Source organism: Ahaetulla prasina, chromosome 15 (assembly GCF_028640845.1).
Source record: "Ahaetulla prasina isolate Xishuangbanna chromosome 15, ASM2864084v1, whole genome shotgun sequence".
NCBI classification, from domain to species: Eukaryota; Metazoa; Chordata; class Lepidosauria; order Squamata; family Colubridae; genus Ahaetulla; species Ahaetulla prasina.
In genome coordinates this window covers 4917019-4939935 of record NC_080553.1, presented here as the reverse complement: position 1 = coordinate 4939935, position 22917 = coordinate 4917019, and the positions used below count along the sequence as shown (strand labels likewise).

The following is a 22917-nucleotide window of genomic DNA, read 5'->3' as shown; positions in this document are numbered from 1 at the left end:
GAAGGTTCCTGGGCATAGCGTTTTAGCAATGAATAGATTTAATTAGTCCTTCACTTTCAATATTGACCCAACTTTCTTGTCAGGCAAATAGTTATGAATGAGATTAGGTTAGAAGTAAGAAAATTGTGGTTGGATCTCTTGAGTGTTTGAGAAACAGCACCCATTCACAAGGGATGCTGAACAGATTTAGAGTTGGGGGTCTCAAAGAGTTGGAAAAGCCTTATTACCATTTGGGGTCTTCTAGATGACCCATTAAGATCATGACATCCAGCCCTCTCAATTCCTGGCAAATAGATGGGGAAGAAATGGAGGTAATGACAGATTTTATTTTCCTGGGCTCCAAGATCACCGCAGATGGGGACTGCAGCCAAGAAATTAAAAGAGGCTTGTTCCTGGGGAGGAAAGCTATGGCAAATCTAGACAGCGTACTAAAAAGTAGAGACATTACCCTGCCAACAAAAGTGCGTATAGTCAAGGCTATGGTTTTCTCAGTTGCAATGTATGGCTGTGACAGTTGGACCATAAGGAAGGCTGAGCGCCAAAGAATGGAGACCTTTGAACTCTGGTGCTGGAGAAGATTCCTGTGAGTCCCTTGGACTGCAAGGTGATCAAACCGGTCAGTCCTAGAGGAGATCAACCCTGACTGCTCTTTAGAAGGCCAGATCCTGAACATGAAACTGAAATACTTTGGCCATCTAATGAGAAGGAAGGACTCACTGGAGAAGAGCCTAATGCTGGGAACGATTGAGGGCAAAAGAAGAACGGAACGACAGAGAACGAGGTGGCTGGATGGAGTCACTGAAGCAGTTGGCGTGAGCTTAAATGGACTCCATGGGATGGTAGAGGACAGGAAGGCCTGGAGGAACGTTGTCCATGGGGTCGCAATGGGTCGGACACGACTTCAAATTTCTAGATTCTACCATATCACAAGATCTAAAATGGACAGCTAACATAAAACACGTCATCAAAAAAGCACTGTATGACTGTAACTTTGTTGCTTGTATCCTTACGATTTATATTGATATTGATTGTTTCCTGATTCCTTATTTGTACCCTATGACTATCATTAAGTGTTGTACCTTAGAATTCTTGATGTACACTGAGAGCGTACGCATCAAGACAAATTCCTTGTGTGTGCAATCACACTTGGCCAATAAAAAATTCTATTCTATTCTATTCTATTCTATTCTATTCTATTCTATTCTATTCGCAGCAAGATGACCCATTTGAAGGATCTGCTGTATCTTCTCTTCAGGGGAATCAAACAGTCTGCTTTCATTGTCAGTCAATCCACATGAAGGAAATGAAGCGGCAATAAAATAGATTTTTGCAGTATTAAAATTTTAATCAAAATTTTTAATCAAATGGAAAGTATTCTTTGCTTCCCCACCTCTTCAAAACTTGATAATCAATGTGGTGTTTTCACACAGGTTTGCAGAGAATACTTTTATTTTCATTTACTTTGGGAGGGGAGATTCAGCCGACAATGGAGCAGAATGTTTGCAGAAAAGGTATACAATCTTTTTTTAATAAAAAAAACCCGTTAGATTATGTGGAATAAAAAAAATACAGTATACAGATGCTAAAATGGATAAGACAGTGATCCCAAAGAGTCTGCTACGCTGGTTTGTTTTTAAAACAACCAGCTGGAAATTGCTTTGCACACAAGTGGCTTTTAAAAGAATGAATGCTCCATTTTAACATAATCTTTCCATCTGCATGTCTCAGAATACATTTTGCCTATAAACTTTCTGGTGATTTGCATCCCAGCCACTTTAATAAATGAGGCATCCTGAAATCAATCTGACCTCTTTGCCTGAAATTACCTGTCCAAATGTTGTTTTTCCTAAGCCTGCCTAATTCTTTGAAATAATGTACCTCGCTTGCTTTTTTTTTTTTTTTTTTTTTTGAGGCAATTATCTGAAAAACTGGGCAAAAAATTTCCTATTGATCATCCTGGCTTGTTTCCAGTTTTCCAATCAGTGCACCTGATATACCAAAAATCCATATTTTTGTAGTTCTCTCTCTCTATTTTATGATCAAATTTTGTCATTAGGGTGGAAGGGACAAGGGCTTAGCCTATTTTTTTCCCACAACCCAACACTTGAGATGGTTTCACCGCTGCTCTGAATACCTCCTTGCTTGTTTGTCAGTCGGAGATATAGATCAGGAAAGCGAGTTTGCAGAAATTTGGTTGAGAAGGTCTAGATGATACACTAGTTTAATTTTTTGAGATACTGTTTTCTATTTCAATGTTGTGTTGTATACTGCTCAGAGTTCCCTTTGAGATGGGTGGTTTAGAAATATGATAGATCACATAGGTAGATTAGATAGATGATAGATAGATAGATAGATAGATAGATAGATAGATAGATAGATAGATAGATAGATAGATAGATAGATAGATAGATAGATAGATAGATGATAGATAGATAGAATGGATGATAGACACACTGACTGACTGACGGATAGACAGACAGACAGAGATAGAGGCAGACAGCTAGGCAGGCAGAGAGACTGACTGACTGACCTCACTCACTCACTCACTCACTCCAGTCTGGATGATGTATAAGTTTGTCCTTTACATTTAACACCCTGGTCACTCTGGATGTTTATCTTACAATCTCGTTTTCAGAGAAATAAAATATTCCTCTATGTTTCCAATGGATGATGATCCCTAAATCCTTCCTACCTGTTTAGCGGCATGAAGAATATCCAAAGCAGAGGCTGTGGCCACCATCAATCTCTTATTCCCTTTATTTGTCTGGAGAGACAAGGACAGCCCTGCAACCAGTTGTATTCCGAGGTCCGTGATGGTCACTCTGTCTTCCAGTACAATCACGGTCTTCTCGGCCAGAATGGAATCAGACAGAGGAGAAAGGACCTTAAAATGTGAATATGGGAAAAGAGGGTGAAAACTCACATTGCTCAACCTAAGATAGACAGACAGTGATTTTAAAGCAAGAATTGGGAACTTCAGTGCCATCATTCAGCGGTTCTACCTCAGGGATGCAATGCTCTGAAATCTGCTACCAGTTCACTGTGGGTCCGCATCTGCTCTTTGTGCGCGTGCGCACCAAACTCACATGTTGTGCACATGTGCACCGCAGGCACTAAGAAGTATTTTCTGAGACTGCAAAGGTAAGTAGAAGAGCGAGGGGGGGAACAGCTGTGCCACACGATTTAGATTCGCTAGAGAGTAGGATTTCCTGCTTTCTAGCAAATATAAATCACACAGCACAGCTGATTGTCGCACAGCTGAACTTTGGAACTTTTTTTTTACTTTTTAAAAACTTTTTAAAGCATTTTTTAACTATTAGTTCTGGCTGTGCTGCACAATCCTCGGAACTGTTTTTTAACTTTTTAAAGCATTTTTTAACTACCAGTTAAAAAAAGAGAACCAGTAGTAAAAAAATGCTTAAAAAGTAAATAAAATAGTTTCAAAGATCAGCTGTGCGACAATCAGCTATGTCGTGCAATCCTCGGAACTTTTTTTTACCTTTTAAAGCATTTTTAAACTACCAGTTCCGCAAACAGATAGCATTTTTTACTACTGGTTCAAGCAAACTGGCCCGAACCAGTAGCATTTCACCCCTGGTCCATTTAGAGAAAGAAGCAAATTGTTTGCCTCCCAATTAAAGCGGCCGTTGCAAAATTCAAACTCTCTCAAGTATTTCAATACTGCCCCAAACCTATTGCAGGTTTAGCTTACAGAAAATACAATGTTAATCTACCAACCTTATATGTCCACTTGGAAGTCTCATTGAGTTTCAACAGAACTGGCTCCCAAGCAAGAAGATGGAATTTGAAGGCCTCCTTAGAACTTTTGAAAGCTGAGTATTTCTCAACTTCTTCTTGAATACTCAACTTATCTTCCAATTTTCAGCCTTCAGACTTATTACCTGCAAACCTGCTTGATTACCTTAGCAGGATGCGATTTCTAAAACATCCCCCAATTTCACAGCTCAGCTAATGTGTCTTCATGGCCACCATTGGTTTGATTTGCCCTTTTAAGTTCTCCTCAATGTTCAGTAAGGTGTGGTCCATCTTCTGTCAAGGTTAGGTTTGAGTGTAGTGTATCCAAAGTCTTTTGCCCACGCTATTGTCCTTTCTTTCACCTGCTCATCTTCCATTTTATAATAAATGATTATATATTTTCTTTATTAATTTTTCATCCATCCCTAAAAATATCTGATCAAGTACTGTTGGCTGTTTATAGAATCCATGTATCATTGTATCTTTCATATACTTTGATTGTATTTGCAAGTAGGCCCCTATGCTAGGTCTATTCCTTGGTTTTGTAATTCCTGTGTCATTTTCAGTTCCCCATCTTCATTTAAGATACCTTTGCATATTACAATTCTTTCCAAGTTAATAACTTTTGGATGTATCAATGCTTCCATTGTAGAAAGCCAATGGCTTTTTAGGGGGTTTTTTGGTAACTTTTTTCCACACTAAAGGTAGTGCATTTCTTACATAATGACTTTGGAAGTATCAGTGTATTTCATTCTTCTCATTCCACAAAAAAGCGTGCCCCCCACCCCAGTTGAAGACCATATCCGTCCAATATTAATAAACTTTTATGTCTCAGATTTTCCCACTCTTTCAGCCAATGTCTGATGCCTGATAATAAAGCTCCCAATCTGGTAACCCCAAACCCCCCAGGTTTTACATCATACCTGAACAGTCGTAATCCCTTGCTCACGACCAATCAAAATGTGGCCCCCTTGTAGCTTGGCTACTTTGGACTCTTCCACTTTCATGAAGTCAGCCACCAGGTCTGTGATGTCAAACTGCCATTCAGAGCTAAGCAGGTAGGTCAGCTGTCCTCCGAGGTCAGATGATTCCGCCACAAACTGGGTCAGGACACGCACCATCGCATGTTGGTACTGGAGGGTGCAACCTTTGCCCTTCTTCTCATCATCCTCTTCCTCATCGCTATCACGGGTGGGCCTGTCAAGGCAGGCATGAGAAAGGTGCTGGTTATGTTGAAGAACAGCCTGATTTCCCCCCACCCATGAGAGATAGTCCTCACTTTACCACCCTAATTGAGACCAAAATTTCCATTGCTAAGCAAGGCAGCTGTGAAATGAGTCATAGCCTGGTTTGATTAGTGTTTTTGTCCATTGTTGTTAAGCAGTTGTTAAGTGAACAGTGAGGCTGTTTAGCAAATCCAACTGCTCCCACTGACTTTGCTTGTTGGAAGCTGTCTGGGAAGGTTGCAAATAGTGATCACATGACATATTGTGGCCCGTTGGTTGCGGACAAAGCTAGCTGCAGAATCAGATGAGGAAGAGGTTGAGGGAGGGCCTGGGCCGGCTTCGGAGCCTTTGGAAGGCTCTGATAAGGAAGCAGCATCAGAGACAGAGGTAGAGGGGAGGCCTTCCATCCTCCCCCAGGTGGAGAGGCGGCTGTCTTCAGGGCCTGAGCTGAGTGAGGGTGAGGAACAGGTGGGGCTCATCCCAGATGCACAGAGAGGATGCACAGAGAGGAAAGGAGAGGAGAGCAAAGGAAAGCAATAAGCTGGCTCTCGGGGAGAGGCACACACAGACGATAGCCAGCCCCTCCCTGGCTGGGAAATAAATAGGAGAGGTTTGGGAAGGGCAGGTTGTCACAGACAACCATTTGTTTCTAGTATACAGCAAGCAATTCAGGTTCCTTGGCTAAACCCAGGTTTGTTGGGACTAATTACGTTTGAGTTTTATTTTATTTCTGTTTATCCATGTGAATAAAAGACTGTTATTGCCCTGTTATTAAAAGGGGGTTGTGTTACTTGTGAGTAAATGTCTTATCCCTACTTGTGGAGGGTGGGTCAGAACAGGACAGTGCAACCATTATAAATACTGTATTTTTCAGTCTATAAGACGCTCTGGACTATAAGACGCACCTAGCTTTTGGGGAGGAAAACAAGAAAAAAAATCTGCCTTTGCTTCCCAGCAATTTGCCTCCTTGCAGCAAACAGCCTGGTCAGCCTGATTAGCACAGCCTAATTTAGCACGAGCAGCTGATTGACAGTTGGATCTGCCTCCCAGTTCCAGACTGCGGGGATCGCTACCGCCCATCACCACTGTCGCCACCCATTGCTGCAGCTGCCTATCATTGCCTCTGCATGCCCCATTTTTGGCCTCTGCGTGTCCTGTTTTTGGCCTCTGCGCACCCCCTTTTCAGCCTCCACACATCCCATTTTCGGCCTGTTCCAGGCGGCGGGGATAGGCAATGGCACCCTGTAACAGGTCAAACATGCAGTGCACAGAGGCTAAAAATGAGGCATGCAGAGACCAAAGATGGGTGTTGTGTCTCGTCCGATCTCACCTCAGCCAGGGTCTTCTTATCTGCTTCCGAACACGGAGGAATGTCCTAGTATGCCTCCTGGCCCCAGCCCTGGCTCCATGCCCAGACAGGCTGAAGAGGAAGAAATACCTCCAGCCCCCAGCTCTGGCTCCATGCCCAGGCAAACGGAGCAACTAGACCCCTCCCCCTCCTCCACAGCATGTGAGCCTGAGGGAGGTCAATTGCCAACAGCTGCCAACTGGAGTGACCCTCGCGTCAGAAGACTTGATAGGCGGAGGCAACAGAAGGAAGGGAGGGGCAGGCCTGGATAAGTGCTGAGTCATGGAGCCACACCCCATGGCCTATATAAAGGACCTGCTTTCTGGCATTCTCTGAGTCAGGAAAAGTCTAAACATATCTTGCTGAAGTCACTTTCTGGTCTCCTGCCTGCCCTGAGGACTTTGCTAGGACTTTGGCAGAGCTGCAGAGGCACGCCTGATTCGGATTTCCCTGACCTAGCCGTCAGCGGAGGAGTGGGACACGACAATGGGATGCGCAGAGGCCAAAAATGGGGTATGTGCAGAGGCGGCGATAGGCAGCAGTGGCGATAGGCAGCAGTGGCGATAGGCAGCAGTGGCGATAGGCAGCAGTGGCGATAGGCAGCAGTGGCGATAGGCAGCAATGGGCAGCAGTGATCCCTGCAGCCTGGATCAGCTGGTAGGTGGTATTCCGGAAGGCAGATCCAACCACCAATCAGCTGCTTGTGCTAAATCAGGCTGTGCTGAAGCTGACCAGGCTGCTTGCTGTTTGCTGCAAGGAGGCAAGTTGCTGGGAAGCAGAGGCTGAAGGGTGGGGGCCAATAGGTGGGCGGGGCTTTGGCAACATTTGCTGTATAAGATGCACAGACATTTCCACCCACTTTTTTTGGGGGGGGAGTGCATCTTGTACACCAAAAGATATAGTACATGCCAGTTGCAAGTACCCCAATTTTGATCAGGTGACTGTGAGGATTCTCCAAGGGTCATTATTGTGAAGACAGGTTTTAAGTCATTTTTTTAAAGTGCCATTGTAATTTTGAATGGTTGCTTAAACAAATGGTTGTAAGTCAAGGACTATCTGTACATCCAAAGGTTAAATTCTTCGACCAATGACTGGGCAGGGAAGCGCAAGTTTGCATTGAGTAAAAAAAAAAAAAAAGAGCCAGGATTATCAGAATTTAAAGAGCGTAAAACTGGCTCTTTAAGCAAGGCATGATCAAGAGCGAAAAGTTCCTTCTGTCTTCTTGGCTCTTGGCCTGCAAAGGTGATGCAGGAACTTTAACAAGGGAATAATTATTTTCTAGCCATGTAATGAATCCAAATAAATGTTCTTTTTCAGGCCATCAGTCTTAGCCTGCCTCATTCCCAACTCTGACTTGACTTTAATCTAAATTTATTCCTTTCATTTGCTGTGATCAGGAGCACTCTATTTGAGAAGCTGGTTCTTCTATTCAACACGTGCCGTAGTACATTAATCCTAAACAGATACCTAACCAGAAACTAAATTTCCATCTGGAAAACTATTCTTGTGGAGAAATTCCATGTTTCCTCTCTCCTTCAGATCCCTCCTCTCTTAGGGGACTGGTAGGACATGAGGAACTATAATCTCCTTGGAGATAAGGAACCCGGATCTTGATTTCCTTACTGCAGATTAATGCATTTCCATGGTTCAAGAAAAGCATGCCCCGAGGGAAAATTGGAGACCATCAACTTGCATGTGTCTGGATCATTTCAATGCAGAAGAACTTTGGAAAAGACACAGAGGCATGGAAGAGTTGGCTCTCTTGGTGTGTAATTTCTGTGATATGTGTCCCATAGGCTGTGCAATAAGGAAGGCTGAGCATCAAAGAATTGAGGCCTTTGAACTCTGGTGCTGGAGAAGACTCCTGCGACTCCCTTGGACTGCAAGGCAATCAAACCAGTCAGTCCTAGAGGAGATAAATCCTGACTGACTGCTCTTTAGAAGGCCAGATCCTGAAGATTAAACACAAATACTTTGGCCATCTAATGAGAAGGAAGGACTCACTGGAGAAGAGCCTAATGCTGGGAATGATTGAGTGCAAAAGAAGAAGGGGATGACAGAGAACGAGGTGGCTGGATGGAATCACTGAACCAGTCGGTGTGAGCTTAAATGGACTCTAGAGGATGGTAGAGGACAGGAAGGCCTGGAGGAATGTTGCCCATGGGATCACGATGGGTCAGACATGACTTCACAACTAACAACAACAAGACTGTACAAGTTGCAACCAATGGTGTGAACTCTCTTCTTGGTGTCAACTCTGAATCGAACCTGGCTGAAGCTATCTTTCGCTACTTCATAGTTGCCATGTACTAAGGAGGGAGGATGAGGGGGAAATAACTAAACTGTCTCGCAGACACAATAAAGAGCTCTCCCATGGGATCATCCCAACAGGTGGCAGTTAAGGTGGAGCAGGAGTGACCAAGGAGCCCGCCAACCACTTCTATCGGACAATGTGAACTGGGTCCTTTGGGGAGGGAAACTTTCACACTCTTAGTTACACTGTAACAGTGTTCTGTCTCCGTCCTCACGTTGGAGTAACGAGCTGGCCTACAGCCAGTGGGTTCACGGCTCCTATCAGTCCTGGCCGAGAAAACGCAGCTGCCTGCCAAAAAGTGCAAACAGATTAAGACTTCAGCTCACTTTGACACGGTTCAGCTAATTTGCTTCCCATGGAACTGAGAGCAGTCCCATAGCTCCTTATATATCCTGTGGGGTGGGGCTCCTGCCCCAGCCTTCCCTTTGATGATGCCGCCTCTCTAATCTTCTGAAGCGCGGGTTGATCCAGGCTTGATTAGTATGATTATCAGCTGCATCTGAAGGCGTAGCCTGAGGAAGGGAGGAATCAGGGGATGTCGGCCTCATTACGTCCTTCGACTGGCCTGGTTCTGGCTCCTGGAGCCGGGCCAAAGGAATCAGTGCTTCTGAGATAAGCCTTACTAGCCTTTCCCCCTCACTCTCAGAGTCACTTTCGGGCATGGGGCCAGGTTCGGGGGCTGGAGCCACAACAAACCGTGGGAATTTTTAAGAGTTGGTTTTCACTAGCTGTGCTGATATGATGTATCCAGTAAACATGTTCTTTGAGGAATGTGCCTGCCTCGGAGTTCTGATTTCTTTGGATGTATTACTTGGAATGCTGACACTTGATCTGAGCAGAAAATTGGGTTACGGAACAAATCATAAGAAGCCTGGGAAAAGATGGTCATGAGACAGATGGGACTAGTGAGGACTTCCTGATGTAAGAAGTCTTCAAATGGGTTCCTGCACTGGCCAATGAATCAACTAGATCAGCACTTCTCAATCTCAGCAGCTTTTAAGGTATGTAACCTCAACTCCCAGAATTCTCCAGCCAAAATTCTAGAAGTTGGAGTCTACACGTCTTAAAGTTGCCAGCTGGGGAATTCTGGGAGTTGAAGTGCCTACATCTTGAAGTTGCTGGGATTCAGAAACACGACACTGTCCCAAAGGTGCTTTTTTCCAAATCACAACTGGGATTTTTTTTTCTTAGAAACATTTCACATCTCATCCAAGAAATTTCTCCAGTTGTTCTTGGACAAGAAGTGAAATATTTTCAAGGAAAAAAAAATCCCAGTTGTGTTTTGGAAAAAAGCACTTAATGTCAAGCACCGGGGAAATCAGAAGATTCAGGCAGTTAAATGTGCATAAAGGTTTATTGGAAGCTTAAGCTCTCTACAAGAATCTGACCAACTAGCAAGTCAAGGGAAATGCCCAGGAGGTAAGAGAGGCATTCAAGATAGACTGGACTTAGATCTCACGAGTCTCACAGGGACTCGTGACTTATGACATGTTTGACTCCTCCCTTGGGCTCAGTCTGGTCATCTCCTAGACCTTTGGGACAACCATTATCTAGATGATTGAGCATCTCCATAGACCCTACACTAGATGTTCTCCAAAACCCTTTTCACCCTGACATTCTATGATTCCAACCCATTTGCTACAATCTGGGATAATTAAAAATATTTTTCTTTAATCTGGCATTATTTTAGGTATTGGAAGAGAGTTTTCCTACCTTCCAGATTATTTTGGGGAAATTTATTGAGTTTCCTCAGTGCTTCTCTTGGCCCTAATCTCACTTCCCCAATCCTCTTGATTGCCAAAATCTTTCTTCATGTACATTCCAAAACATCGAAACAGGATAATTTTATATTTCTATTGAAGCTGCCCTATCTGGAGCCCCAGGAGCTTAAGTTCTGGACTGGTGCTGGTCTGTTTTGAAGAGCTCAGTCTCTGAAATCCATTTATTTGAATCATGTGGAACTGGAAAAATCAAACTTCTGCAGAAGACTCTTAAAAAGAGAGCAACAGAGAAAGAGAGAGAGAGAGCAAGCTGGCAGACCACATTTAACTGTCATTCCCACGCAGCTCTTTCTCATCTCTGCTTTTTTGCCTGAACGACAACAACAAAATCCAAACTTGGCGAAAAGACGTGCCCCGTGGCTTGGCATTAATCGAAAGAGCGGTTGGTGGGGGACAGTTTACCGGCTTTCAAAACAGCATAGCAAGTTTTCAGCTGGCTCAATCGATGCAAACCAGACACCTCTCGGGGTTAAATTTTGAAAACGCGGCATCGCGTTGAAAGTTAGAACACTTGGCAGCTGAATTGCACAGGCCAAGGCTGAGTTTATTCCTGCCTTGGCTATCTCGCCACAAATGGTCTGGTCAAACATCTGCAGATGCAAACTTGAAACAATGCGGCAGATGGGCCATCTGATGTGATGAAGCTTTTTCATCTGCCAAAGGATATATTTTTCTCTATTAAATTTTTGCCAGCCTCAACAATACGCGCTCCATTGCATTCAATGAGTTGCATTGGAAGGCACCCATTTTGTGGATCTGTTCTTGCAACAGTGGGGAAGAATAACATTTGCACGCAGATGGACCCAGGTTCTAATTCTGAAAGGATAAACAGATATGTGTAAAGTTTCCCGATTGGAGGAACAGACTGTAGTCAGAAGAGACTACAATGGAGATGGGGGGGTGGGGGAAGAGATCTAATTTGGCAATGATGAACAAAATTAGGGAATACGTCTGAAGTGCAGGAGATTTTCAGCATCCAAATCAGCTGTTTGTCAGACCTGAAAGCCATCTTTTACATTTGGGCCTTCAGACCTGCCGCATTTTCTACTGTGGGAAAATGGGAGGGGGGGATTGCATAGCGAATGGGTGATATGTAGTCAAAGTAACTTTCTTTTCTCAGAGAGTCAAGGCCACCTTGCCCTGCAGCTGGATGAGATGACTGGGAGGCATCTCCAGTTGGGATGGTGCATTGATTGGACCATGTGATGGACATGTGGGTGCAGGGGAAGGGACTTGGACTTCCTTTTGGATGGGGAAAACCTGGAAACTTTCAGATTGAGGTTTTCTCAGATGTGGCAACATGACATCTGTAATAAAATGGAACTTTGAGGAAACTCAAGCCTCGGTGTGTTCTTTCGTTGGGGTGTTACTTGGAACCCTGATACTATTCCTATTTCAAAATTATTTCCAAATGTATTATACAGTCCTGGTCTAAAACAGGATGTTAACTTTTTTTTGCACCTTTCAATTTATTATACAATTTTTGCACGCACAAATATGCAACATCGCTACAGCTTAAAATGCAATCCCATGAGTTGTGAAATATTGCCATTAAAAAAGCCAATCATTTTCAACAATTTCTTGGGGGAAAAAACCCAAATATGGATATATTTGATATGAAATCCTTTTGGTGGGCTGTTTTCTCAATGCACGGAAGCATCCTGGATAAACATTCTTGATGGAATTACATTTACAATTTCTATAAGAGGGTCGTTTGCATGTTTCTGCTGATAATATTTGTCTGGGGTAAGGAATTCAAGGGCATGAAATATATTCAAGAAAAAAAAGAAAAGATCAGGAATAATCAGAAACCAACAAGATACTTAATCTGTATCTTGTTGGCTTTGGACTCTTGGAGATTATCAAAATAATTCCTTAAGATTTGCTGGAAGAAGACAATCTGTAGCACATTAGGCCCAATTCTTTAAACCAAGTTTGGTTAGAGGTTGGTTCACCCAACCATGTCAACTATCTTTCTCCTTACTTGATTCAAGTGATGTAGTGAATAAATAGTTCCTTCAATTGCCATTGACTTTGAGTCAATATAAATGTATATAAATATAAAATATAAAATATAAATATAAATATAAAACTAGCTTGAACGTAGTTTTTAAATTGGGATTTTTTAAAAAAGGGGTTTAAATGAGGTTTTAAAATTTATATTTATAGTTTTAGGGCATCAATTGACTTTAACTGTCTATTCTTTTAGCTGTGTATATGTATTATATGTTTTCTGTTGTTTTTTGGCTGTGAACCGCCCTGAGTCCTTCGGGAGATGGGCGGTATACAAATATAATAAATAATATTAATAATAATAATGTCCTTGTTGGGTTCTAGTTGTTTAATGCAAGAAGTTATTAAACTATTCAAAGCCCATATCTGAATTCAGACTGGCCAATGCTTTGGTAGGAATTTAAGTAGGAGATTAAAACAACAATCCAACTCTCTCTTTGTCTTTTCATTTTCCAATTAAATGAAACCAGTTCACTGTGTGAAATATTCACCACTGGGTTGCCGAATTCCGTATTTCAACTGATAACACTTGCATCTACAAGAGGTTGGGCATTAACAGGCAGAAGAGAAGACTATCCTTAACAGGCAGAACTCAGAAACTTCACCAAGGCAACTGGTTGGTGGTGTTAATTGGTAGGATATTGCACCAGAAGGCGTATTGGCTGATTCCCACGAAAAATATACAAGATGTGGTTCCAATACCTTTTGTTGGAGGTGACGGGAATTCTCCAACCTTTGATCTGGCTCAGTTCAGTATCGGAGATCTCAATTTGTAATGGGAGCCGTGGAACCCATACAGTGATTTCTAGCTGAGTGGTAAAATGCTGGTAGGTGAAGTTCACAATGGCATCCACTTTGCTTTTCATTTCCTTCCCATTCACAAAGATGGCATCACAGTTGCCTGAGACCTGTAAAGGAAGAACACAAGCAGACCTTGAAGTGAATAACAAATAAATGCATTACTCAAGAGGAGGGGGGTTTCAAAGGTGGTATTTAGCCGGTTCAGACCAGTTCGGGAGAACCGGTAGTGGCGATCTGTGAGTGGGCCAGCCCCCCCCCCCCCGCCCACCTGCCTGGGTGCAATCCCATCCTATATCGCTGTGTTTTTGATGCCACACACATGTGTGTGTGGCATCAAAATTTAAATTTCTAGGTTCTATCATATCGCAAGATCTAGCTAACATCAAAAACATCATCAAAAAAGGACAACAAAGAATGTTCTTTCTGCGCCAACTCAGTAAGCTCAAACTGCCCAAGGAGCTGCTGATTCAGTTCTACAGAGGAATTATTGAGTCTGTCATTTGCACCTCTATAACTGTCTGGTTCGGTTCTGCAACCCAACAAGAAAGACCCAGACTTCAGAGGATAATTAGAACTGCAGGAAAAATAATTGCTACCAACCTGCCTTCCATTGAGGACCTGTATACTGCACGAATCAAGAAGAGGGCAGTGAAAATATTTACAGATCCCTCACATCCTGGACATAAACTGTTTCAACTCCTACCCTCAAAACGACGCTATAGAGCATTGCACACCAGAACAACTAGACACAAGAATAGTTTTTTCCCAAAGGCCATCACTCTGCTAAACAAATAATTCCCTCAACACTGTCAGACTATTTACTGAATCTGCACTACTATTAATCGTTTCATAGTTCCCATCGCCAATCTCTTTCCACTTATGACTGTATGACTATAACTTGTTGCTGGCAATCCTTATGATTTATATTGATATATAGACCATCAATTGTGTTGTAAATGTTGTACCTTAATGAACGTATCTTTTCTTTTATGCACACTGAGAGCATATGCACCAAGACAAATTCCTTGTGTGTCCAATCACACTTGGCCAATAAAAATAAATTCTATTCTATTCTATTCTATTCTATTCTATTCTATTCTATTCTATTCTATGTGCGGACAGCACACGCAAGCAAATTATTGTTTTGTGAAACTGCACACATGTTTTGTGATACTGCGCATGCTCACATTTCTGGTGCTGGGTGAACCAGTTGCTACAGTATGTGAAGCCCACCTCTGGGGGGTTTCCTCTCTAAATCAAAAGCCCCACCACAGGAAAAAATAGGATTTGGTCTCCTTTTTGGTAGAAAATAACAAGAATAGTGCACATCCTTCAATATAAGAGCAAGCAACTCTGTGTTTGGGGGCTAAATCCTACCAGCCCCAGCCAATACGACTAAAGAATGGTTGGAGTAGTCCAAAACATCTGGAAAACACCAGGTTCAGATCTTGGTTGGATCAGTCATGGCGGGTAGCTGACAATGTTGCTACATCACTTCCCTTGGTGACTTACAAATGATGAGTTAGATCAGAGGTCTCCAAACTTAGCAACTTTAAGACTTGTGGACTTCAATTCCCAGAATTCCTCAGCCAGCCAACAAACAATTCTAAGCTAATGACCTGTTGAACTCCACCCCACCCCAGCTCTTCCGGATCTCCTACAATTAGTTTGATATCCATTTTATATTTACAGCTCATTTAGAGAAAAATACATGTGCCAGCAGAGAAAGGAGAGACATATTTTGATAATCCTCAAATAGAATAATCATTCCCTTTTAATATGAGAAAGCGGGTAGGGATATAAAACCCAGCTACCAAGAATCTTAGAAATCACAACTCTATTCATATATTCTTCTAGGCATGGAGGGTGCACGTGTTTGAATTCTATTAGTGGGGATTGACTCTGAACTGATCTTGCTTATTAGACTTTTCTTTTAGACAAAAATTGAATTTGCATCGGGTTTGTCATCCTGGACTGCCTTTATTGGAAAACGAATCGGTCTGATTATCTTGCATTTTCAATTCATGCTGGGCTGATGAAAAAAAGAATTATTTTCTCTGTCCTCCATCACTCCCTTTTCACAGAAAGAGAAGATATTGGGGAAATTCTCAGCTTAGATTTTTGTTTTGTTTTATCTCACTGGAAATTTAGATTGTCTCTACACAAAATACAATGGGAAAGACATATTAGTAGGTTTTTCTCTGATTAGCAATAGCACTTAGACTTATATACCACTTCACAGTGTTTTGCAGCCCTCTCTATGCATATTAAGGATGCGATGTCTCAGTGTATAACATGCTGAGCATGTTGATCGAAAGGTCGGCAGTTCTGCAGTTCGAATCCCTAGTACCGCATAACGGGGTGAATTCCTGTTATTTGTTCCAGCTTCTACCAACTTAGCAGTTCGAAAGCACGTAAAAAATGCAAGTAGAAAAAAATAGGGACCACCTTTGGTGGGAAGGTAACAGCATTCCGTACACCATTGGCATTTAGTCATGCTGGCCACATGACCACGGAGATATCTTTGGACAGCACTGGCTCCTCGGCTTTGAAACAGAGATGAGCACCGCCCCCTAGAGTCAGGAATGACTAGCACGTATGTGTGTGGGAAACTTTTACCTTTACCTTTAGTATGCATATTGCCCCCAACAATCTGGGCCCTCATTTTACCAACATTGGAACGACGGAAGGCTGAGTCAATCTTGAGCTGGTCAGGATCAGTTAGAGGACAATAGTCATGCTCTTGTCACTTCTCGCTTGGATTACTGCAATGCTCTCTACATGGGGCTCCCCTTGAAGAGCACCCAGAGGCTCCAGTTGGTGCAGAATGCAGCTACACGGGTAGTAGAGGGAGCCACTCGTGGCTCCCATGTAACACCACTCCTGCGCAGGCTGCACTGGCTTCCTGTGGTCTTTCGGGTGCACTTCAAGGTATTGGTTACTACCTTTAAAGCGCTCCATGGCTTAGGGCTGGGTTACTTACAGGACCGCCTACTGCTACCGATTGCCTCCCACTGACCCGTGCGCTCTCACAGAGAGGGACTCCTTAGGGTGCCGTCCGCCAAACGATGTCGGTTGGTGGCCCCCAGGGGAAGGGCCTTCTCTGTGGGGGCTCCCACGCTCTGGAATGGGCCAGGGATAGGGGTTGTTCCTCTGCCCTGGTCCTATTAGATCTCTCAGCGGCTTTTGATACCATCGACCATGGTATCTTGCTGCACCGGTTGGAGGGGTTGGGAGTGGGAGGCACCATTTATTGGTGGTTCTCCTCCTATCTCTCCGACCGGTCGCAGACGGTGTTGACAGGGGGGCAGAGATCGACCGTGAGGCGTCTCACTTGTGGGGTGCCACAGGGGTCGATTCTCTCGCCTCTCCTGTTCAACATCTATATGAAGCCGTTGGGTGAGGTCATCAGTGGTTTCAGGGTGAGTTACCACCTGTACGCTGATGATACGCAGCTGTACTTTTCCACCCTGGACCACCCCAACGAAGCTGTCGAAGTGCTGTCCCGGTGTCTGGAAGCCGTACGGGTCTCATCAGAGGTTTTTTTAAAAACTTTTAAAAGCATTTTTTCTTCAGCTGAAAAAATGCCTTTAAAAGTAAAAAAAAAAAGCCTTTGATGATCCTGCGGCTCAGCTGGGATCGTCAGAACCCTTTAAACTTTTTTTTTTAACAACCTCTTCGGCCGAAGAGTTTGTTAAAAAAAAAAGGTTTTAAAAGGCTCCTCTGGCGATCCCAGTTAAGTTGCCTGATCACCAGAACCTTTAAAAAACATGTTTTCTACAAGCTCTTCAGCCGAAGAGGTTGTTAAAACAATCCTTTTAAGAGGTTCTGGCTGCGATCAGGCAACTTCAGCTGGAATCGTCAGAGGAGTCTTTTAAAATCCTTTTTTCCCCTCTGGCAATTCCAGCTGAGTTTCCTGATCATCACAGGCTTTTAAAATCGTTTTTTAACAACCTCTTACAACAGCCCCCGCCCATGGCCACCCAATCGTCCTGTCCCCACTTACTTAATTGCTGCTTATTTGCTTTGCTTCGGCTGCTGCAATCAGTTGCATCAGCTAGCAACTGAATCTGCCTGCCTGCAATCCATCTCCTTGGTGAGCAACTCAATCTGCCTGCCATCAATTGGGTAAATAAACTATTAAAAAATAGTTAATTGTGTTTTTTTTTAAGGAGTTGGGCTTTTTTAGACAGCAATTTAAAGTTAAGGAAGTTTAAATTTAGCTGCTTTTATCTAAAACAGGGGTCTCCAACCTAAATAACTTTAAGGCTCGTGGACTTAAACTCCCAGCGTTCCTCAGCCAGCTTTCCTGGCTGAGGAACTCTGGGAGTTGAAGTCCACAAGCCTTAAAGTTACTAAGGTTGGAGACCCCTGATCTAAAAAATATAAATTAAATAAAATAATAAAATAAAATATTCGTGCAGCTTTCTGAGATTTGGTATGTTTCTGTAGTATTTCACTCTACACAAACACACAAAATCTCACAAAGTTGTATGCAGCATTTTGTGTGTGTGTGAGTCAGTTATGTTGTGTTGTGTTGTGTGTGTGTAGTGTGAAAGTTGGTTTTTGAGCTTTTTGTGGCTGTGTGAGGTTCCTGCTTGTTGAGGAGCCATTTTGGGTGAGGTGCAGCTGCTTTTACATTGTGTGTATCAGTTGTGTGTGTGTGTAAAGTGTGAAAGTTGGTTTTTGTTACCTCTTATTGTTTTGTATACTTTGTTTTTTATTTTTATTATTTATTGTTATTGGCCACGCCCACCCAGTCATCTGACCACCAAGCCATGCCCACCAATTAAGCCACGCCCACAGAACCGGCAGGGAAAAATTTTAGATTTCACCCCTGGTTGGACCTCTGAGGATCTTCCATGCATTGCTTCTTGTCCCAAGCTCAAGTGCTTTGGAGAATACGTCGACCTCTTCCCTGTAAAGACCCCTCAAATATTGGAAAGCTGCTATCATGTCATCCCTAGTCCTTCTCTTCATTAGACTAGACTAGACATACCCGGTTCCTTGCTCATGTCCAACCATGTCACCAACACACCCAGTTCCTTGCTCAAGACCAGGCCACCAACCATCCCCAGGTAGCCAATCCTCATGTCAGGGTTCCAAGTAAATAGATCCATTGCAAGCAAAAACTCTGAGGCAGGTAGATTCCTCAAAGGATAGCTTTATTGGAAATATGATATTGGCACATATCTGGGGAAAACAGACTCTGAGGGGCCCCTTGGTTTTCACCTAATTAAAAGTGAAAGTTTTCCTCCCAATCCCAAACAATCAATCACATGGCCCAATCAAGGCAGCACCCGCTGATCTGGTGACATCACTCCAGCTTCCTCAGGCCAGGTGTGAGAATGACCTTGGTTCCTGTAATGTATCTTTAAAAGTTTTGGCGGGAAAATAGCACGTTGCTGATTGGTTGAAGCCTCCGGCTAAACTGTATATAAAGAGAGGTTTTTCCCAGCACTGGCTGCTGGGTTCACCATATAGTAAAGAGCTGTTGTCACTATCCTGGTCTCCTGCCTCGTTATTGCCCGAATCTAACACTGGCGACGAGGATGGGATCTCGAGGCTAAGAGCGCCAGGAAAAGAGCTGAACTCACCAGGAAGACGCGAACCCAGCAAACAAGGGGCGGAAAGCAGCGATGTCCGGCTACACACCGCCAGCGCCATTCGACCCAGCTAAGGAAAAATGGGGGTCATACATGGCTCGTTTCGAGTGTTTCCTCGAGGCGAACGAACTTCAAGGAGTTTCAGACAACAGGAAACGAGCATATTTCCTGAGCCACTGCGGTCCAGAAGTTTTCGACACCGCAGAATCCCTGGCGGAGCCAACGCCGGTACAGTCGGTACCGTGGCAAACTCTGCAGACTTTATTGAAAGCCCATTATGCACCAACGCCGTCCAAGTATGTGCAACGGTTCGAATTCGGGGAGCGCAGACAGCAAGAGGGTGAGTCCATCAGCGCATACATGGCCGCCCTGAGGAAAGCCTCAAAACATTGCAAGTACCGAGACTTGGATGAGGCATTGCTGGAGCAACTCATCCGCGGGGTCAGGGACATCTGTTTGCGGAGGCGGCTGCTGTCTAAAAGCAACCTAACGCTGGCAAATGCCTTGGACGAAGCCAGGGCTCACGAGATGTCTACCCAAGCGGCGGAAACCCTACAAAAGCCGCTCGCACCAACGGCTGGTGCGAAATCAACCCCGGTCCACAACGAGGAGATCCAGGCTGAGTCGGACGGTGAGGAAGAGGAAGGAGTCTTCCACACCGGGAGGCCGGAGAAAGAAGACCGGGGTGACTGCGCAAGTTGCGGAGGGCAACACCAACGACAACAATGCAAATTTAAGGATGCAGTGTGTCGGCGGTGCGAAAGGAAGGGGCACCTAGCACAGGCCTGTCGAGCACCCCAACCTTCCCGCCAAAAATTCAAACCGGCCAATCAGAGCGCGGGAATGGCGAAGCGGCCCGCGAGTGGTCAGTTTAAAAAAGGCGCGAAGTTGAATCAGACTGTCGTGAGAGTGGGTCACGCATCAACACGCCTAGAGAAGAAAATCTTTACAAAAGCAAAGATTGAGGGGGTGCCGTGCCGATTGGAGGTGGACACCGGCTCAGCGATCACGATCATGTCCTGGGACAATCTCGTGAGAGCCTTACCCGCCATCGCAAAGCGCAAGCTGCAACCACAGAAATTAAAGGTACAAGACTACCAAGGAAATCGCATCCCTGTTCGAGGGGTAACGTCCGTCCACGTCGAGTATGGACACTACAAGAAAACCCTGCCCATCACCATAGTTGATGGGACCCTGCCAAGTTTGTTGGGACTGGACTGGTTCCGAGCATTGGGCATGGGAGTGACTGGAATCTTCAGAAACGAAGTCGACCTCAAAGACGCACTCGTGAAAGAATTTGGGGACGTTTTCAGAGACTGCCTGGGCAAGTACACGGGGACCCCTATCTCTTTTAACCTAGACCCCCAAGTTGCCCCTATCCGTCTAAAGGCTAGGAGGGTCCCGTTCGCCCTAAAGCCCAGGATTGACCGGGAGCTGGACAAGCTAGTAAACCAGGGAATTCTAGTACCAGTTGACCATGCTAAGTGGGAGACCCCTATAGTCACCCCAGTCAAACCGGACGGGTCAGTCTGGATTTGCGCTGACTACAAGGCAACGCTTAACAAAGCGTTGCAAAAGAGTGCTTACCCCGTTCCGGTGGTACAGCACTTACTGCACTCAATGGGGCAAGGGCAAGTTTTTGCCAAGCTAGACTTGGCCCAAGCCTATCAACAGCTGCCGGTAGATAGCAACACAGCCGAAGCGCAGACAATTGTGACTCACAGAGGGGCTTTCAAGTGTACCCGGTTACAGTTTGGGGTTAGTGTGGCTCCAGGGTTATTTCAGAACCTAATGGAGCGGCTATTGCAGGGACTACCAGGGGTGGTACCATACTTTGACGATGTACTGGTATCCGCTGAGAATCTAGAGGAATTAGGGGTAAGGCTGCGAAAAGTTTTGGGCATTTTCCGGTCTACCGGTCTCACAGTTAAACTGAACAAATGCCAGATTGGGGTTGAATCAGTGGAATTCCTAGGCTACTGGCTAGACAGAAAAGGGATTCATCCCACTGAAAGCAAGGTACGGGCCATCAGGAAGGCCCCGGTTCCAAAGAACAAAACGGAGTTGCAGGCATTCTTAGGTCTAGTCAATTTCTACGCGGTATTCTTAAGGAATAAGGCAACAGTAGCCGAGCCGCTTCATAAACTACTAGCAAAGACGGCTGCTGTTCTGTTTCCCTTCCCCCAATACTCCCAGCAAAGAGTCCGTCAGAGGCCTTCCTTTTTTTTCCCTTTTATTTACATAGATACATGTCCTGGCCACGTCTACCCACGGGCCTGCCAAGTTTCTGGAGATAACGAGGAAATTATAGATAAGGCCAGAATTACTCACGAATATATTCTTCCCTCCATTGAAATAGTTAGCTCGCGCCAATTCATTAGCTCGCGCCAACTCATTACTTTGTCCAAGACAAAAAACCAGGAAGTCCCGCCTCCTATTTATAGTCTCTGCAGATGTCACTGCATGACAATTATGACTTGGCTTTGTCCCAACTCTTCCGCTGCTGCGCACGGCGATTACGTCTACGTGACCTTGCATCGCTCCAAAACTGTTCTTGGGGCGTTGCCAAATCAGAAGGAGGCTCCATGGAATCAGGCTGTGCCGGCCCCTCCCCATCCCTTTGAGTGGGTGCCAGGGAGGGAAAGGGCTCAAGAGAAGCAGGGCTGGCCAGGTCTTCTCCCTCACTTTCTGAATCATCCGAGTCCAGGAGTCCGGGTCCAGGAACCTGGGTCACAACACTATCCCTCACCGCAGGGCCCTTCCCCCGGGGCTGACGATCGGGATGCGGTCGAGCTGGGTTCTGCTCATGGAAGGCCTGCACCAGGTCAGGGCATGAACGCCGGAGGCATCTACCCAGGAGAAATCAGTCCCGTATCCCTTCCACGCGATCAAATATTGGAAACGACCCTTCAGCCAGCGGGAGTCTCGACGCTGTGGACTTCAGATTCCTCCGATCCGTCCTCGGCGACAGTGACGGTGCTGTTGGGCACCGAAGGGGACTCGGTGTGGCCTCAGGAACCAGAAGGGACCGGTGAAAAACGGGGTGGATCCGCATGGATCGTGGCAGGGTCAGTCGGTAGGCTACCGGGTTGATGACTGCCTCGACAGGGAACGGGCCGATGAATCGGTGGTCCAACTTCTTTACCGGGCGGTCGGACGGGAGGTGTTTGGTGGAGAGCCACACCGGTCTCCAACTGCCAGCGGGGCGTTGCCCGTCGGGAGCGGTCGGCGGACCGTTTGTAATCCTCCTTTGCCCGATTCAGCTGCTGGCGTACCAACTGTTGGACCGCATGCAATTCCGTCAGGAAGGTCTGCGTTTCGGGAACAGGAGAGTCCGGTGGTGCCAGAGGGAAGAGCCGCGGATGGTACCCCACATTGGCAAAGAACGGGGTCATCTGAGTAGAGGTGTGCTGAGAGTTGTTAAAAGCAAACTCCGCCAGGGACAGGTAGTCGGCCCAGTTGTCCTGTTGCTGGTTGATGAAGCAACGGAGATACTGTTCCAGTATACCGATGACCTTCTCTGTACCCCCGTCGGTCTCCGGATGGTGCGATGACGACAGACACACCTGCACCTCCAACGCGGCCATCAGGCTCTTCCAGAAGCGGGCTGTCCTGGAGCAAGAGGGGCGTGGCCCATCGAGCAGCCGAGCCGGAAAGAAGGTTAATCACGAAGGCCACCTTAGCCCGGTCGTCTGGGAAATCCTCTGGCCTCATAGCCATGTAGAGCTGGCACTGTCCCAAGAAGGTCGGGAACATCTCAGGCTGCCCAGAAAACTTATCCGGTACGGTTATCGGGCACTTGCGACGAGGAGGAGGAGTGGGAGGATGGGGGGGGGCTGCAGGCACATTCCTGGCAGCAAGTTGGCCTGCCAAGTGAGCCACTTGCTGCTGGAGCTGTTGATTAGCTGCTTGTAGCTGCTCTAACTGCTGCTGTACCTGCTGCTGATCCATCTTTGGTAGAAGATGTTTTAGTCAGGTCTTGGACAAAATGTTCTGTTTCCCTTCCCCCAATACTCCCAGCAAAGAGTCCGTCAGAGGCCTTCCTTTTTTTTCCCTTTTATTTACATAGATA

General features: G+C 45.2%; 1 protein-coding gene across 1 annotated transcript in view; it reads right to left on the bottom strand.

Annotated features, from left to right (window-relative positions):
- The window catches only part of TMEM132B (transmembrane protein 132B), a 252044-nt gene that overhangs the window by 2100 nt on the left and 227027 nt on the right, over nucleotides 1-22917 (bottom strand). Inside the window, exons 6-8 of the mRNA XM_058158473.1 lie at nucleotides 13141-13346; nucleotides 4680-4953; nucleotides 2693-2884 (exon numbers count right to left, since the gene is read on the bottom strand). Of these exons, the coding sequence (XP_058014456.1) occupies nucleotides 2693-2884; nucleotides 4680-4953; nucleotides 13141-13346 (672 nt within the window). The remainder of the gene's footprint in view (nucleotides 1-2692; nucleotides 2885-4679; nucleotides 4954-13140; nucleotides 13347-22917) is intronic.